Below are 18,461 nucleotides of genomic sequence, written 5' to 3'. Positions count from 1 at the left end.
CAAAGCATGTTTAATGATTCAATCCCAATTTAGATCAAATCTTGCCCAGAAAATGTGTCTTAGTCAAATCTCAGATTCCCAATACAGCGTCCGAGATGCTTCGGTTTTGATTCAATCTGCATTTCGTAGTAAGTTGGCCATGCAGCAACTTTCCTCATATTTAGATTGGATCAACAGAAGCTCGAGCTCAGAGTCTAATAGCAACAACAGCAATAGCACCTCACATCCTAAATTAAAAACACGTCACATAAGTTGGGATCCACTCATCCCCAATGACACAGGTGTAGAGAAAATATCCCTAACTAAACAATATTTCATGAAGAAAAAATTAAAAGGAAATATATCCACATTTGCCCAAGATCCTAAATTGCTACGTGCATGTCTTCTAATACAGAGCATGTTTAGGTGTAAACTGGTGGTAATTGGTTCCCAGTTTCGTCATCAAGAATCCACATTTAACAACCAGAAGCATTACCTCACTGATCAGAATGTCCATAGAGCTATTGAAACAATTCAGTATACTGTTAGGCGTATCCTTAACAAAGATGCCCATTACACATCGCATGCAAATAGGTCTCATGCCACTGCATTCATTCAGTCAGGGTTCAAAGAACCAGTTCATAAACAGAGAATTGAGTATCTTTTAGCTGATCCCAAAATAGAAAAAGCTGCTATTTTAGTTCAGTCAGCATTTCGAAGTTATCTTCTTCTCAAAACTCAGGACCCACCAACTCCCACAAACAAACCAAATAAACCCAAACAGTTCTACACGGAGGACAAAGCCAATAAAAAGCCTATGTCCATCTTACATGTTGGTACCAATCAGAAGAAGAATCTGGATCAAGATGAAGACGACGATGATGAAGATACTCTTTCTTGTACCTCTTCTGATTCTCCATGTGCTGCAAATGAAATTGATCTGGAATGGTCAAACAATGACATTTCTCCCAGATTCCCCCTGCATAGACAGAACACTGAAAATGGAGAGATGATGCTTCACAAGAGTTCCCATTTAAATGATTTAGGAAACATGAAAAAACAGCATTCTGTTGACAGTTACTTAGATTTCCATAAACGTTCCTTCTATGATCCATTGAGTCAGAAACCAAGGGAGTTTGAATATTTTGAACCTCGTCTGCCCAGGAGTAACATTACTTTACAAAAGATTCGACAGGCTAGTCAGAGTCAGTCATTTTCTATATCCGAAGAAAAATTTGACTATTTTGACCCTAAACTGAGGAGAGCTACACAGCTATTACAGAACGCTTTCAGAAGCCACTCAGCAAGAAAGCGAATGCAGGAACAATGGTTTTCTCAGAGGTACAGTGTCCACCACAAGAGAGCTGATGACAGTGGCGTTAACCCATTGGTCAGGAGAGCTGTTTTATACATTCAGGCAGCCTTCAGGAATAAACTGGAAAGAAAACTTATGGGTATAGATGAAAATACTGGTGATAGCTCAGTTGTAAATATTGTAGAGTATTACAAGAAAAATACAGCTGCCAAAGTCATTCAATCAGCATTCATGAAACATCTGACCAGAAGATTGCTCAATCAAACGATAGAACAAAGAATCCAAGCAAAGCACACAGCATCCTTCAAGAGAAAAATAGAAGATACCAGAACACCACTGGCAGACAAAGCTCTGCTGCGCGCCATAATCAGAAGACATTCCTCAACTTCAGAACAAAGTTTAAGTCATCAAGATTCAAGCACCTTGAGAGCCATTCTAACTATGCAAGCTGTTTTCAGACAAAAGCTCATCCATCGAGAAAAAGCTGCCCTACTGGTACAACATGCCTTCAGAAGAAACCTATTGATACAGACGATCAGCAAGCAAACACCTGATAAACCCAAGCGATACAAAGAGCATGTTATTCTTCTTCAAACTGTTTTTAGACGCAAATTATTTTTGAAGATTGTAGAAGCGGCCAAAAAATCCTATTCCACATCTTCAACACCTGATAGTGTTATAAGATATATCATCACTCTTCAGACATTATGCAGGGTTTATTTCACCAGGAAAAAACAATATGAACATGCAGTGTGTTTTGTTCAGTCTGTAATTAGACGGAAATTATTTTCTAAAGTTGTGAATAGGCTTACTCAGAGATCGAATACATCGGAAAATGTCATTAGAAATATTGTACACCTCCAAGCTTTACTTAGAACATACTTAGAAAGGAAACAAAGATATGAAAAGCTGGTCATTCTGGTCCAGGCGGCTTTTAGAAGAAAACTTTTAATGAAAGTATTAGATAGATCAACATGTAAATCCAAATCATCACCAGAAACTATTATACAATCCATTATTCTACTTCAACAATTTCTTAGAACATTCTTAGAACGGAAAGAGACCTACATCCGTCACGTGAAGATAGTACAAGCAGCTTGCAGGAGAAAATTATTTGAGAAGTATGTTTTGAATAAACTTGGTCATCATGGTCTTCGCTCAGTGGTTTTTGTTCAGAGTGCTTTTAGAGATAGAATAAGTAAAAGAGCCAATTCCCAGGAAGATTTAGACGAAGAGTGCAGGATTGCAAAGATTGTTTTGATACAGAGAGCAATAAGACAGAAACTGGACCAGGGTTATTTAAAGCAAGCAGACGCCATTGTAGCCAGTGTTTTAGATCTTTTTAAATCCAATGCACAAAATCTTACATCAGCAATATCTTCTTCACCTTTGGAGGGTGAAACTCAGAAGAAAAAGATCAGGTTCGACACAACAGAACCATATTATTTTGAACATTTAGACACCACAGATCAACCACAACCAGAAAATGCCAATATTATTAAATTGCAATCCGTTATTAGAGTTCAAATTATGATGAAGAAAACACGCAGATACATCAATGCAGTGAAATTAGTACAGAACGCATTTAGACAAAAACTGCTGTTAAAAGTCCTGGAGCAACAAAAACTCTTAAACGCAGTACTAATGCTTCAGAATGCCTTTCGTCGACATGTTGTTCTTAAAACTATTCCCAAAAACTCTAGTCCTGAAATGTACCAATCAGCTGTGTTCCTTCAGTCATTGTTCAGGTCAAGACTGGCTTGCGAGGAACAAACCAAGATGACCACAGCTGCCAAATTAATCCAGGGAGAGTACAGAAAACGACTTCTTTTGAAAACTATTGCATCCAAACCAGTCCTCAAATCAAATGTCATCTGCCTTCAAGCTGCCATCCGGACAAAATCTGCTGTTAAAGAAAAAATTGAAATGGAAAGAGCCGCCTGTACAGTCCAAAGTGCATTCCGTAAACACAAAATCATTAAGATAGCTAAATCGAATGATGACTTTGTTAAAGCTGCAAAGTTTTTTCAAGCAGCCTTTAGACGGAAACTTTTGTTGAAAGCCACAAGATCATTAAGGAAAGTTACCACAGCTCCTTCCCAAAAAGGGATTAGCATACATGCTGTTTTGTATCTTCAAAGGGTTTTCAGATGGAAACTACTTCAGAAGTCATTGTTACCCAAAATTATTACCGAAAAACAAAAGTATGAAGATTCTGTTGTTCTGATTCAGACCATAATAAGACGAAACCTTGAAGAGAAACAAATGAAGAGGGAAGATAGTCTGAAGAAGAACAAAACTGCTGCCTCCTTTCTGGATAGTTTTTATCAAATGAATATGGCACAGTTACAAAAATCATCAAAAAAAGACACAAGCAGACCTTTTGCATCTTCAGCAAAGTCATCAGCAGCTGAGGAAATGTTTGATTTATTTGGATCTGGTCTGAGGAGCCTCATACCAACACCTGATAAACCCTCCAGAGAACTTTACATCACATTAATACAAGCAGCCTTCAGGACAAAGATTGCTTTGAAGAAACAAAAACAAGAGAAATCTGTCATTCTGCTTCAGACAGTTTTTAGGAACAGACTGAGAGCAAAAAATGTCATTCTGATGCAGTCGGCTTTTCGGCAAATATTGGCAGATAAAGATCCGTCTTTAATTCTTATCCACCCTGTGATAAAGCAGAGTCTTCGCAATGAACCGATGGAAGATGCTGAAAGACTTAGATTGATCTTGCTAATCCAGGCAGCATGCAGAAGGAAGCTCTTGGAAAAGAGAAAAATGGGGATCATTGGATTTTTCGGTCCAGAAAGATCAGAAGATGTCTTTGAACAGCATGTCAAGCTCATACAGTCGTGTGTTAGAAAAAAGTTGAAGCAGAAGGAAAAAGATTTTGAACGAGCTGTTATTATGATCCAGTCTGGATTCCGACGAAATATTTTACCAGATCTATCCCCAATGGAAGAAACCTCTCGTGTATCAGAAATTGAGTTGGAACGAGCAGCCCTGATGATACAATCTGCTTTTCGATCGAGACTGTACATGAGTCAACGTGGCATGGATGAAGATTCATCAACTTCTTCAGCCAACACGGTAGAGTATCATGGTGATGATCAGGATTACCAACAAACAGACCTGTTTCTTGATGCATTTACTAAACATATTGAAGCTCATTCACACTCAGGCAAAGGTTATGATGCAATGGAAGGGGCCATTGTGTTACTTCAAGCTGCTTTCAGAAGACATCTGCTGAAAAAACAACAGAAAATAAGACTTGTTCAAGCGGTCATCAGGAGAAAGCTGTTGATGAACTTAGTTAATCAGCATCGAGATAAATATGGACCAATTAGAACCGATCTTCTGTCTGCCCATCTCTACAAGGCTACCATTCTCCTGCAATCTGCTTTCAGGAATCATTTGAGATATAAACAGATTGGTACTGATTTCCTTCAAACTGCCTTCAAAAGTAAAACAGAAGAATCTGATTGGCAGAAGCTTTCAGACATAGAGAGAGCTTCAATTGTTCTTCAAGCTGCTTTTAGAAGAAATTTAAAAATCAAGCAAAGAAGTGCTCTTCTAATTCAGAATAGATTCCGAGCCCAACTTTTTGAGAAGGTCATTTCACACATGCAACCAAAGTCACATTCTATGAAAGCTGCTGATGCGGCAGGAATATTGCAATCAGTTGTGGTGATACAGAGATCATTCAGAAAGCATCGTAAAATGAAACATGTTCTCTTACTGCAAACCGCATTCAGAAAAAGATTACTACTAAAGCAAGTGACGTCTCTGAAGGACAAGAAAATGAAGCAACCAGTCAGCGTGAAAATGTACCCAGACTCGTTGATTAGATCAGTTATCCTCCTCCAAACTGCCATACGACACCATTTTAGGCTGAAAGAAATGAGAATCCTTATTTTGCAGTCTGCCTTTAGGAAGAGGTTGCTTCAGAAATTAGTGGAGAAAACTTACGGTGTCCGTCCTGTAGATCAACCCATTATTTTAACTGTTCACATGATGAAAGGGATTCGCTTGATACAGACCACCTTTACGAACAAATTGCATCAACGAGAAAGGGCTGTTCATCTACTGCAGACTGCTTTCCGAAAAAGACTTTTAATGAAGGTTGCTGGAAGAGTTTCGACACCTCATGAGCATCCAGAGAAACTTCTCCGAGCAATTGTTCTTCTTCAAACAGCTTTCAGGAGAGAGGTCCATCGTAAGGAACAGGCAGCATCATTGATCCAAACTGCCTTCAGGAAAAAGATTCTGATGAGTATTGTTTCAGAGATCGAAAGGAAAGTAAATGAATGTCCTGTTGAACCGTCCATGTCGGTTGAAAAGAAAAATTCGACTTTAGCCGTTCTGAAAGCTACGCTGTTGCTCCAAACAGTTATAAGAAGAAACATCCATAAGAGGGAAAAAGCTGTCCTAATGGTTCAAAGTGCTTTCAGAGGAAAACTTTTGTTACGACTCACTCATCAAGTGCGATCGGCCAGGGAACTAGAATTATGGATTAAGGCAATTACCATAGTCCAATCAGCATTTAGACGTCACCTGCGACGAAAAGAAAGGCATGTCATTTTGCTTCAAACTGCTTTCCGGAAAAGACTCTTCATGAATGTAGCAAGGACTGTCCGCAATCAGAACCAGAATTTATCAGTTGAAGATTTGGAGAGATTGATTAGAGGAATTGTAATGGTTCAAGCTGCTATTAGATACCACACTAAGGAGAAGGAACAACATGTCAGACTTCTACAAGCTGCATTTAGAAGAAAACTTCTAGAGAAGATAGCAAATCATTCCCTTCGCGAAGTACACTGCAAACAAATAAGCCACCAACAATCGTCTGGTCTCAATAGGCAAATGGTATCAATGCAAGAACTAAAAACTAAGGAGCATCACATCCTCCTTCTCCAAAGAGTTTTTAGAAGAAGACTTCTGTACAAGGTGGCTCGGGAAGTTTATGGATCCAAGCATCCTTTACCAGCAGCATATCAGCTTCAAGGTCTGATTAGAGGCATTGTTTTAATACAGGCAGCTTGGAGGAAGAACCTAGAACACAAACAAAGAGCAGTGCAGTTACTTCAGGGGGCTTTCAGACGAAGACTTTTGATAAAGGTAGCAAAGACTGTTGGAAGAGATAAAACTGACTCCTCTACTACCAGATTAGCCAATCTTCTTAATGGAATAAAACTTGTACAGAGGGTGTTCCGCTATCGGTTACGGCAAAATGAGAAAGCTGCTCTCATGCTCCAGGCAGCATTTAGACGAAGACTTCTTATTAAAGTCTCTGATAAATTGATGGACAAACCAAACCATCAAGAGGCTGAAGTGCTTCTAAGAAGAATTGTGATGGTTCAGACAGCAATACGAAGACATTCTAGACAGAAGCAAGATGCCTGCTTACTACTTCAATCTGCTTTTAGAAAAAGGCTTTTACTAAAACTGTCAAATAATCTGGATAGAGGCCAACAGTCTACAATCCATGCAACTAACTTATTGAGGGGTGTGCTGCTTTTACAGTCTGCATTTAGGCATAGTCTTCATAAACACGAGTCAAGCATCAGATTACTTCAATCTGCATATAGAAAAAGACAGTTTATGAAAATAGCAGATGTAGGATTACTAAAAGATGAGCAAACAGCAAAAGCTGAATTAATGATAAGAGCTATATTACTTGTCCAATCTGCATTCAGGCACCATATTAGATCTCAAGAGGGAGCAGCACGATTAGTCCAAGATGCCTACAGAAGGAATTTGTTACTCAAAGTAGCTGGAAAACAAACAAAAACACTGAAGCAATTTTCAAAAATGGTGCCATCAAGTACTCAGCAACAGCTCCACTTTGAAAAGTCAATACTGGTTCTTCAAGTTGCATTCAGAAGACATCTTCTACTGAAATTAGCTAGTAATCTAAAAGAAAGAAACCGGAGACCTGTTCAACCTGAGAATCTGATCAGAGGTATTCTGATGGTTCAGGCTGTCGTTAGAAAACAACTCCGGTGGAAAGAAAAGGGTGTATGCCTACTCCAAGCAGCATTCAGAAGACGATTACTGCTAAAAGTTGTTGACAGACTACCACAACCAAGTCGTCCAGAAAATCTAATTCGAGGAATCATCCTGGTTCAGTCGTCCATAAGAAACTATTTTAGAAAGAAAGAAAAGGGTGTTCGACTACTCCAAGCAGCATTCAGAAGACGATTACTGCTAAAAGTTGTTGACAGACTACCACAACCCAGTCGTCCAGAAAATCTAATTCGAGGAATCATCCTGGTTCAGTCGTCCATAAGAAACCATTTTAGAAAGAAAGAAAAGGGTGTTCGACTACTCCAAGCTGCATTTAGGAAAAGACTTTTACTCGATGTTGCTTGTCAAGTTTCTAGGGTTGAACCACCAAAACAGCAGTCTGCAAATCTGATTCGAGGTGTTGTGTTATTTCAATCTGCCATCAGGTACCAGCTGAAGAAGAAAGAGAAGGCTGTTGTGATGGTCCAGACTGCATTCAGATTAAAACTCTTACAAAAGGTCACCATGTTAACAAAGGATAACAAATTCCGGGATTGTTTACGTATTAAGAGACTGATTGGGGGGATCATCCTCTTTCAGACAGCAATCAGAAATCATAGACAAAGAAAATTAGATGCTTCGTTGATGATTCAGGCCGCATTTAGACGTAAATTAATGCTGAAAGTTGTTGAAAGAGCAAATATAGATTGGGAGACTCGCGCGACTGCTTTAAAGTATCGAACTACATCTGTTACCAAACATACACCACCAGATCTGAAAATCACCCAAACCATCAAATCAGTTATTCTCGTTCAGTCCATAATACGAAGGCATCTGGAAATAAAAGAACAACGCATAATCATGATCCAGATAGCTTTTAGGCGAAAACTTCTTCTTAATGTTGCCCATAGAGCTCTTGAAGCTAAACAGGTTCCGAATCCAATTAGTGTTGTAAATTTAGCCAAAGCGATAGTCAGAATCCAAACTGCCTTCAGAAGTAGACTTCAGAAGAGAGAAAAGAGTATATTGTTAGTCCAAGCGGCTTTCAGAAAACATCTCCTTATGAAAGTTTCTAAGCTAACAAAGGGAAAACAAGATATTCCTCCAACTCACCTCCTGCATTCCATTATCATGGTCCAGAATCAGATACGGAAAAAACTTAAACAAAAGGAGAAAAGCACCCGAATGATTCAAGCTTTGGTTCGAAGAGCCCTAATGATCAAAATAGCCAGAGGCTTGCAGAAGACTCCATTGTCAATCTCATTCACTGAAGATTCCCTAAAGGTTGTTAAGATTGCCAAGGCCACAATTCTACTACAAGCTGCATTTAGGAGAAACCTGGAGCAAAAGGAAAGAGGTGCCCGATTGATGCAAGATGCTTATAGAACGAGACTCCTTCTTAAAACTGTACAATTTGAATCGTTAAGATAACCCAAAAGAATTTTACATACATGCACTACATAAAATCAAACACTACAACCTGAAATATATCATGTTCCACGGTTAGGCCACATTTGTTTGACCTTCTGTTCTTTGACTACCCAATCATCGTGGGACATACGTTTTCATGCATACATTTGTATATCCCATTAATTTCTAATCACACATGGTCAAAATTTATCTGCAATAAAAACTTTATCTTTGATTGTCCAACTCACTGACCACCATACATAGGTCTGAAATGAGATCTCCAGATAACAGTAAGAACATGCTTCTTACAGGGAGTGTGATATATTTGTGTATAATAATTACTGTTATAGGTCATGACTGTATATGTTCAGTAAACTGGGTTGGGTGGCTGAGTTGAACCTGGTGGGTTTTCTCCAGTCCTCCAGTGTCCTCCCACTGCTAAAGACCCCTAATCTAATTTGTGTGAGTGGACGTTAAACCCCATTTCTTTCTCTCTCAATGTTCAGTAGAATGAATTGCAATAAAGGCATATCTAATAAAAATGATGAATTCTTTCTCAAGAAGTGATTATTACTGATAAAGTTTTAAATGTAAATTTTAATCTTAAAAAACACACATGGTATGTATATAGTCAATATTTTCCTGTAACTGTAAGAATTTCATCTAAATGTAGATTCGCTAGCTGTATTAGGATTCAAGGTAGTAAAAGACAAACTTTAAGGAACTAAGTGTATCTTATAATATATGTAATTATTGTACCAGGTCAAAGAGCAATGGTCATCTTGATGTTCTTGTTCCTGGTGTCGATGTTCTTCATCAAAAACCTAATGCTCCACTAATTCATGTGCAATTGACATGAAACTTGACATCTTGTTTCTTCAATTTGTACATCGATGGACAAGCGTCGCAATTGCAAGATGGCTGCGATGACGTCATCGTTAGTTCCTGGTCCATAAACTCACATGAGAATGAACGTGTTTTGAGTCAATTAATTCAGATATTACATATTTCATACCCTAATTAGAAGTTGGCTCAACTGAGCATATAATTAGAATTATGTTTCAATGTATATACATTGTAAATTTTAAACTAATTGAAGATCAAATTTATCGATTTGTTTGTTAAAAAATGTTTTCTTTTCATTATTTTGTGTACATACAAAACTTGATTATTTCATAATAAGTCATGATTTTAGCTGTGAGTTGAAATAGACCTCCCCGTATATAGCTGGGAGTTGGAGTAGTGCTCCCTATAAATATAACTGGGGAATTGGAGTACACCTCCCGTATATAGCTGGGAATTGGAGTACACCTCCTTTATATAGCTGGGAGCTTGAGTTTTGCTCCCTAATGTATCTGGGAGTTTAAAATTTGCTCCCTAAAATAATAAGACAATGGAATTGGATATACCCTAGTGGATTTTAAAATATTCCAAATTGGATTGTACAAAGGTTGTTTCAAACTTTTTATTATAAATTTAGGTCTTTCTTGTGTTAACTAAGTTTTTTTTTCATATTGTCCATAGTATTAATATTCATTCATTAGATAGATTTAAATTTTAATACTTTATCCTTCATATTCCTCAAAAGTTTAGCTTTGGACCAGAAACTTGCCCCCAAGCGCTACTCATCTTGATGTTGTTGTTGTTCTCTGTATGGTGGGGGGGGGGGGGAGACACTCTCCAAAAAAAAAAAAGACAGTGGTTCCCCCAATTCATGTACAATCGACATGAAACTTAGTATACTTGGTCCTTGGACAATTGTGCATCGATTGATAGACTTTCATTTTTGATATGATGTCGCAATTCTAGGATGGCTGTGATGTCGTTATAGTCAGTTCCTGCTCCGCAGTTATTCAGTAGATTAGACTATCGTATAGAATTTTCATTGTTTTAATACATCTTTGATACAAAATAAGTATTATTCTTGTTGTTGAATGTACTGGCATTTAGTTTGTAATATAATTACATCAAATAAATTTCTTCTAATTGTTCCTATTTTAATATTTATTGATGTTGATGGAAGAGAATTTGGAAAACCGAGATGCCAAGTGCAAATGGATTATAAAACACAAGGCTTAAAAGTCACTGCCAAAGATGGGGAGTAGAGTCAAATGTGCATCCTTCACGGTCACCTGGTCTGCCATTCTCATTCCACTTGTAAATTCTGTTGATCTATGGACTTGTGATAAGAATCCAGCTTTAACTTTGACTAATCTACCACATCACAGGATACTTGGTACTTGAGGAGCAGTAATTTGACCCAAAATAGTAATATTGCTCCCTCAAACCAAAGCATCTTGCCTGAAAGTTTAAAGGGACTATCCCGAATTGAACAGTCTCAAAAATAAATGTCCGGGTACGTATGAAATTTAAGTGCCAAAATATAGAGGAATGGTGTATTTACCCTGCCTCAAAATTTCAGCTCAAAATATTGAGTCACTGGGACGTGAACCTCAAAACTGCTTATCTGGACACGTAACCCTTTTAAGATTTTGGGTCAATTCTTTCGTTGGGTGACCTGATAATCGACTCCCCTTCCTTTAGAGGTTTATACAGTGAATGACCCATGTGCTGTACTTTATAACGAAAAGTAAATTTCACCTACACATTATTTTTATAAAATAAAAGTCTGGTTTTATCAAGACACCGCATAATACAGCTTGGGGCACCGGTCCCCACTTCCAGATTAAGATTGACGGATTTAAGTTGTTTGAAAACGTATCAAATATACTGACTTAGTTTCTCGGCCCTACGGTAAAGGATTTTAAGGGATTTTAACACAAAATTAACCAGTTTTATTATCCAAAATATTATAGGGATTGGCCCTTTAAAGTGTGATTGTGTAGACTTTAGTACTAGAAATTGTTAGATCTATAAAAATATATATAGCTATCTACTAGCTTATGGTAAACGAAAAACGACAATACTATATACCAGAAGACACCGGAAAACAACCAGAAAACACCTGAAAACTACTGGAAAACACCGGAAAACTACCGGAAAAACACTAAATATCTGAAAATACCCTAAATAGGTAACCCGGAGACTGGCACCCTAAATAGATATCCTGGTCCTCGGTTAGTTTCTCCGAGTTACCTATTTAGGGTGTTTTCCGGTATTTAGTGTGTTTTCCAGTATTTAATGTTTTTCCTGTGTTTTCCGGTATTCAGTATAACATGGTGTTTTCCGGTATATAGTATAGACCACGAAAAACCAGGTCTGATCCAAATGCTTAAATTTATTTTTCTTTATATATTTTCAGCTTTTTCTTTTACAGCAAATTATTCTGCACTTTATTATATAGCAATAACATATTATACTAATCATTTAAAACTTAATTTCTTTCCTAATTTGGGGGAGCTACGGTGGTTCAGTGAGTCACTAAGCAGTAGGTTTTGATTTAACTTCCGTTGTTGGTCAAGATAGTACCTTGTGATTTTCCAGTGTGGTTTCTCCTTGTCAGTGGTGCAGGAACAGTGGCTATTAATTCGGATTGTATTCAAAATTACATGGCATGCATGTAAAAGGACTCTTGGCATTTAGAATTCGATACAAGAGTAAGCCATAGTGCAAGTCCCCTCATAGTACACTGCATGGTGTATACCCGTCTTCATTAGCCCAGTAGGTGCAGAAAAGTAGGACGACAAACACTAATTCATTTCCTAATTTTATATTAAATTAATTTTAAGGTTTATAGATAGTTTTGTAAATTGTCACATTAATTATATAAATAAAATAGTGTCATGAAGTGAAATTCATTGACATTTTTAGACGTTCATTAAATTCAAGTACATTATTCACTTGAGTGATGTCATCTTGTACATCCAAAGGTTTAAATGACAAAAGCTTAATTAACTTGTATTGTGTTTACAGCCCGAAGTAAAAGATGAGCCAGCTGCCCAAGCAGAAGAGGAAATAGATATTGACCTCAACGACCCAGAAGTAGAAAAGGCTGCCGTTAAGATACAAGCTGGATTCAAGGGTTTCAAGGCCCGAAAAGAAGTCCAACAACCAACAAAGACGGTTTGTGCAATTGTTATTGGTCAGATTTGTCACCTTCAATAGTCCTTCAAATCGGTCAAGAACCCCAGGTTGTGGCTGAATGGTTTAAAGTTACAATTTCATATTTTTAGGTTATATTTTTAAAATGTATTAAAATAAAGCCCTAAAATAGATGGTATCTATAAACAGTCCTACCTTGTTAAAGATTAATCCTATAATTCACTATTTCAAAAAATTTTAACTTCAAACGTTTGAAGATAGCTATTCCATGGTGTGGAATAGGAAAACAAAGGAGGTAATTGTGTTATTATTTCCTGTGTGAAGATTTTTAAGTGTGAGAAAGATAACCTATGATCAGATAATAGTGAGTTGACAATCTATTGAGCAAAAGACATAGAAATAATTATGTTTTGACTTTGACTGTCATTGAGACAAGTGCCGTGGCTTCGAGCCCAAACATGTACCTAACAAGTAGTATTGCCGCTTTTCCTACCTCGGGGGTTTTCTTCATGTCCTATCTGTTTCCTCCCACTGCTTAAGACCCCTATGCATAGGTGAATTATTGAAATAAAATGGGTTAGCGAATTATGGAAATAAAATTGAACAATATTAGTCCCTAAATGACCTTGTTTGTATTGTATAGACTTTAAATCCCATTTCTATCTCTTTATCTGGGCAAGTCATTGGTTTAATTTCTGAGTTATAAGCGACATATAGTTTGGTTGACTGCCTTTAAATGGCTATCTTTCTACGAGTACACCAGTTTGTGTATAATTCTAAATAATTAGTGAAATGTATATATGCACCATATTTTAGACCCTATTAAATCCTGTTCCTCTTGTTGAGTAGGTGGGGTGGATGGCCGAATGGTTAGCATGTGCGCGCTGTATCATTAGGTTTGTCATTGAGTCAACTGGCGTGGTTTCGATTCCTCGGTTGTACGTGACAAGGAGTAGGGACGCCTGTCCAACCTTGTGGGTTTCCTCCCACTGCTAAAGATCACTACGCGCAAGCGAATTATTGAAATAAAATTAACCATGTGTTAGTCCTGAAATGACCTAGTTTGTGTCTTGTGGATGTTGAACTCTCTCTCTCTCCTTATATAAGTATGTTTTGTATTTTGTGTTATATTCGTTACAGGAGGAGGTGAAACCAGAAACAACTGAAGCTGAATCCAAACCAAAGACTGAAGAAGAGGAAGAAATAGACATAGATCTTGAGGCACCTGAAACAGAAAAGGCTGCGCTTGCTATCCAGGCCAACTTCCGTGGTTTTAAAGCTAGAAAAGGTATGAAAAAGAAGAATGAAGAAGAAGTCAAACCGGCGGTGGAAGCAAAGGTTGAAGAAGAAACCAAGGCGTCTGCGGAAGAAGAAGAAATCGATATTGACCTCAATGATCCGGAGGTTGAAAAAGCTGCTACTAAGATACAGGTTTGGGTCTTGTTTAATGTTTACTGAAAAAGAATTCTGCATACAGCTAAAATCAGTTGGAAACTGCCCAGATGCAAAGGGCTATAGCTAAACCCCTTGACAATTGAAAACTGAAATAAGACCATAACGCCACTGTACTGACAACAATTCACTCATTTTACTGTATAGTGTATTGCCGTCTTCAATAGCCCAGGTGGTGCAGAAAAGTAGGACGTTAAACCACATTTTAATTCGTCGTTAGATTCAACACAGGGTACATTCAAACTATCTTACTCGTTAAAGATACATTATGGGAGATTAGAAAAAGAGTTGGCAGTTCTCACTATAATAGTTAAAAACTAGATAATGTAAAGGGAATATGCTGAAAATTTCAGTCAAATTGATACAATCTAAACTGAGAATTTAGCGATTGAATATTGGGCCTAGTCTTGAACATCATTACTAAAGTCGGTACAATAAAATACATTGTCTTGATTATCCATTTCTTGATTTAATCATGAATGAGCATAGAGCAGCAGATCGGATCCAAATCCAGTAAATATCACAGGCTAGCGATGACATCGAGAGTTGATTATGGTCTGGATAAGTTAATTAATGTCTAATTAATAATTTAGATAACATTTCAATAAGCAGATTTAGTTCTTGCATAATGTATGTTTAATTAACAGACATCCTATTTTTCTTATTGCAGGCCAGTTTTAAAGGTTTCAAGACACGAAAAGAGATGAAATCAAAAACAGAAGATGGCGCCAAAGACGAGGAGGAGGTCAAAGACGAGGTCAAGGCTGAGGAAACAAAACCTGATGAGGAAGAAATAGATATTGACCTCGCTGACCCGGAAGTAGAAAAAGCTGCCTTAAAAATACAAGCAGGGTTCAAAGGATTTAAAACCAGAAAAGAAGTTCAGAGTAAAAAAGATGTCGGAGAGAAGGAAGAAGGAGCTGGTGAGGAAGCGGGAGACGCAAGCAAAGAAGATGAATCAAAAACTGACAAGCAACAGTAATTAGTGCCAAATTTTTAATTTGATCATTTTGTCACCCTTAACAGCAAAACAAGTTTCATGTCACAGGTGATTGTTTATGATAATATATCGACAAAAATTCCAAAATAGGCTAAAACTTTAGTTTAATTTCTTTTCCCAAATCTAACCTTTACATTTTGTGTTATATCATCAAAAAGATATTTTTAGCCTATTTTAACATTTTTGTTTATATCGTAAAAGATTTGAGACTTCAGACTCCTTTTGCTATTACAGGTCACATTTCATTAAACCATCTTGTACTAAACTTTAAGGTAATAGTAGCTAGTTTCTCACAAAATTTCTTTGTGTAAAGTCTGTTTTTGTTTTGAACATTTGCACAACTTCTTTAACGGTAGCTTAAAATGGTCTACTACATATGGTTTAATGTTCAAGAGCGAGACATTTAGTAATGTATTGATACTGCCTGAGGACATTAGTCGTAAATGCTGTTTCAATATATTACGTAATATCTTGCTCAAGACTATTAAACAACTTAAAACACAGACACTATCAATGGAATCGTCACACGAGTCCATTATTTCATCTAGTATAAAAATAATGTACAATTGGCACATTGTTCACGTAAGACGGCGGAGAGAAGCTATTTAAATTGTTGATTGTTGGAGACTGTATATTTATGTAGTGAATTATTCATATTTACAACGACGTATTATTTTATAGGATGATTTACCAGTATTTCAAGCCCCCTGTACAGTGATTTTTTTAATTGATTTTAATTTAGAAGAATATACACTATATTTTATATATAGCAAGGTTCGATATCTGTTGTATCAGATTTAGATATAGAGAGGCCCTAGACTATTCCAACTAGGCCATGAGGCCCCTCTCAAACACCCACCCTCACCACAAGAGGAGGAAGCTAATGACGGATATTTCAGACTACAGTGCGTATAAGAAGGGCTTATTCCAGTGTCAAAAATATTATACACAATTGGCCAGAGGTCCCCTAGTTCTCGAGGCCTTAGACATCGGCCTGGCAAGCCTATTGGTAAAATCTGCCTCTGCCAGTAACTAATTAATTTTGTTCTATTCTATATAGTATAAGGGGGAGTGGGTGGCCGTATGGTTAGCACGTGCACGCTGTGTGTCATAAGATCTGTCTTTGAGTCAACGTGACAAGAGTATGGGCGCCTGTTCAACCTCATGGGTTTTCTCCGGGTCTTCCGGTTTCCTCCTAATGCTAAAGACCCCTACGCGCAAGTGAATTATTGAAATACAATATAGAAATCATATGTTAGGCCCGAAATGACCTACAAAAGATAATCCAACCTTGCTATAAATATTTAATGAATAACCACTCACTTTTGTTTATAGTTATATATACATGTATATATAAACCAAGGTAGATAACTCTAGTATAACCTAATGACACGTATGTGTGAAGGTGAAGCGCTTGGTATCTATGCATTATGTACAGTGTATTTTAAGCAATTATCATGATAAATTTTATCTTTACACATTTACATCAAGCTGGGTTCACACTAGCAGTTATTTTCTTAGTAAACATCAGGCTATGTTCACACTAGCAGTCATTTTGTTAGTAAAAATCAAGCTGGGTTCACATTAGCAGTTATTTTGTTAGTAAACATCAAGTTATGTTCACACTAGCAGCTATTTTGTTAGTAAACATCAAGCTATGTCAGTCAATTTACATATATATGTGATAATTATATACATCAAAATTTTAATGAATGGCAGAATTTTAAAGTGATAATCCTAGACTATCAATTTATTGGTCAGATCGGTCAACATTGAAATTGTTCTGATTTACTGACAATTGGTGAACAGTTTTCAACTGGCAATAGAATACTGGTGTAGAAAGATTGTGTTCACTATTCACTTAGGTTCAAACACACATTTGTTACTTTTCACGTAGGAGCATACTCCTGATATGCTGGATGATATTATAGTCAACTAAACTTTAATACTTTTCAGCAATATTGAGTCTAGAATTGGAGGAGCTGGATAGGTTTTCATAATTCTCAGTAATATTGAGTCTAGAAATTGAGGAGCGGGATAGGTTTTAATGCTCTAGTATTGAACATTCTTCCATTTAAGGAATTTATTTAAACATTCCACAATATACTGTTGACCTTTCACATGAGCACTTTTGAGCTTTCACCTGTATACTTTTGACCTTTCACCTTTATACTGTTGACTTTTCACCTGAACACTTTTGACCTTTCACCAGTATACTGATGACCTTTCACCTGTATACTGTTGACCTTTCACCTGAACACGTTTGACCTTTCACCAGTATACTGATGACCTTTCACCTGTATACTGTTGACCTTTCACCAGTATACTGTTGACCTTTCACCAGTATAATGTTGACCTTTTACCAGTATAATGTTGACCTTTCACCGGTATACTGTTGACCTTTCACCGGTATACTGTTGACCTTTCACCTGTAAACTGTTGACATGTATTTAATTGTAACTGTGATAACATGAAATGTATGTGTTTATGAAGAATGTAGACATTAAAGTATGTATTAACTAAAATAACAGACCAAAAATGCTGTTGTGGCCAAAACCACCAAATGGTTTGTCAAGAATTGTTATAATTAGTAGGTGACTATTGTATGTTTCCAGGTATTAATTATATTTTAGAAATCTTTATGAATAGTTGATAAATTGGCAGGATATAAAATTAGTTTCTTCCGTTAAATTACATCACGTTCTATAAACAGTGAAACCTTTCTATTAAGACCACTTGTCAGAATCCAGTCAATTTGGTCTTATTAGCTGGTAATCTTTTTAGTTTGAACAGAATTCATAATTTAGTCCTAACACAAACAGAACTGTTCATTCCACATTCAGGAATGAATGCTTCACTTTATCCTGTGTTTTGTGAAAATACAATATTGAGTTTTTAATTGATACTAACATGAGAATTGGAGTAATTACCAGAGGTTGTTTTATAAACTAGATTTACACCCAGATTTTAGCACTTAATGAGAACATATCATATTATACCATGGCTAGCATTATTATAAACCTGTTATTTATTATATAGTTATTTATTTCTAGATCCTTGTACATCAACACAATAAATCTTATAATTAAAACTCGTGTTGTTTATAAACCAAGTTATTCATACATGTCGGCCCTACGCCATGTTGGGGGGTTGGATGGCTGTATCATAAGGCCTGTCATAGAGTCAACTGGCGTGGTTTCGAATCCCCGGTTATACGTGACAAGGAGTAGGGTCGCCTGTCCAACCTTGTGGGTTTTCTGCGGGTCCTCCGGTTTCCTCCCACTGCTAAAG

At 37.0% G+C, this 18,461-nt stretch overlaps 2 protein-coding genes across 5 annotated transcripts in view; one reads left to right on the top strand and one right to left on the bottom strand.

The window, feature by feature from the left end:
• The window catches only part of LOC126830868 (retinitis pigmentosa 1-like 1 protein), a 177,621-nt gene extending 159,360 nt beyond the window's left edge, over window positions 1-18,261 (top strand). For all 4 annotated transcript variants that reach the window (XM_050561325.2, XM_050561328.2, XM_050561327.2 and 1 more), the window contains 3 exons: window positions 12,590-12,739; window positions 13,859-14,149; window positions 14,841-18,261. In XM_050561325.2, the coding sequence (XP_050417282.1) occupies window positions 12,590-12,739; window positions 13,859-14,149; window positions 14,841-15,152 (753 nt within the window). In that variant the 3' untranslated portion in view covers window positions 15,153-18,261. The remainder of the gene's footprint in view (window positions 1-12,589; window positions 12,740-13,858; window positions 14,150-14,840) is intronic.
• The window catches only part of LOC126830900 (C2 domain-containing protein 2), a 376,226-nt gene that overhangs the window by 356,108 nt on the left and 1,657 nt on the right, over window positions 1-18,461 (bottom strand). The gene's annotated exons all lie outside the window — the stretch shown is intronic.

The sequence above is a fragment of the Patella vulgata genome, chromosome 8, assembly GCF_932274485.2.
Source record: "Patella vulgata chromosome 8, xgPatVulg1.2, whole genome shotgun sequence".
NCBI classification, from domain to species: Eukaryota; Metazoa; Mollusca; class Gastropoda; family Patellidae; genus Patella; species Patella vulgata.
This window is presented reverse-complemented; position numbering and strand designations above follow the sequence as displayed.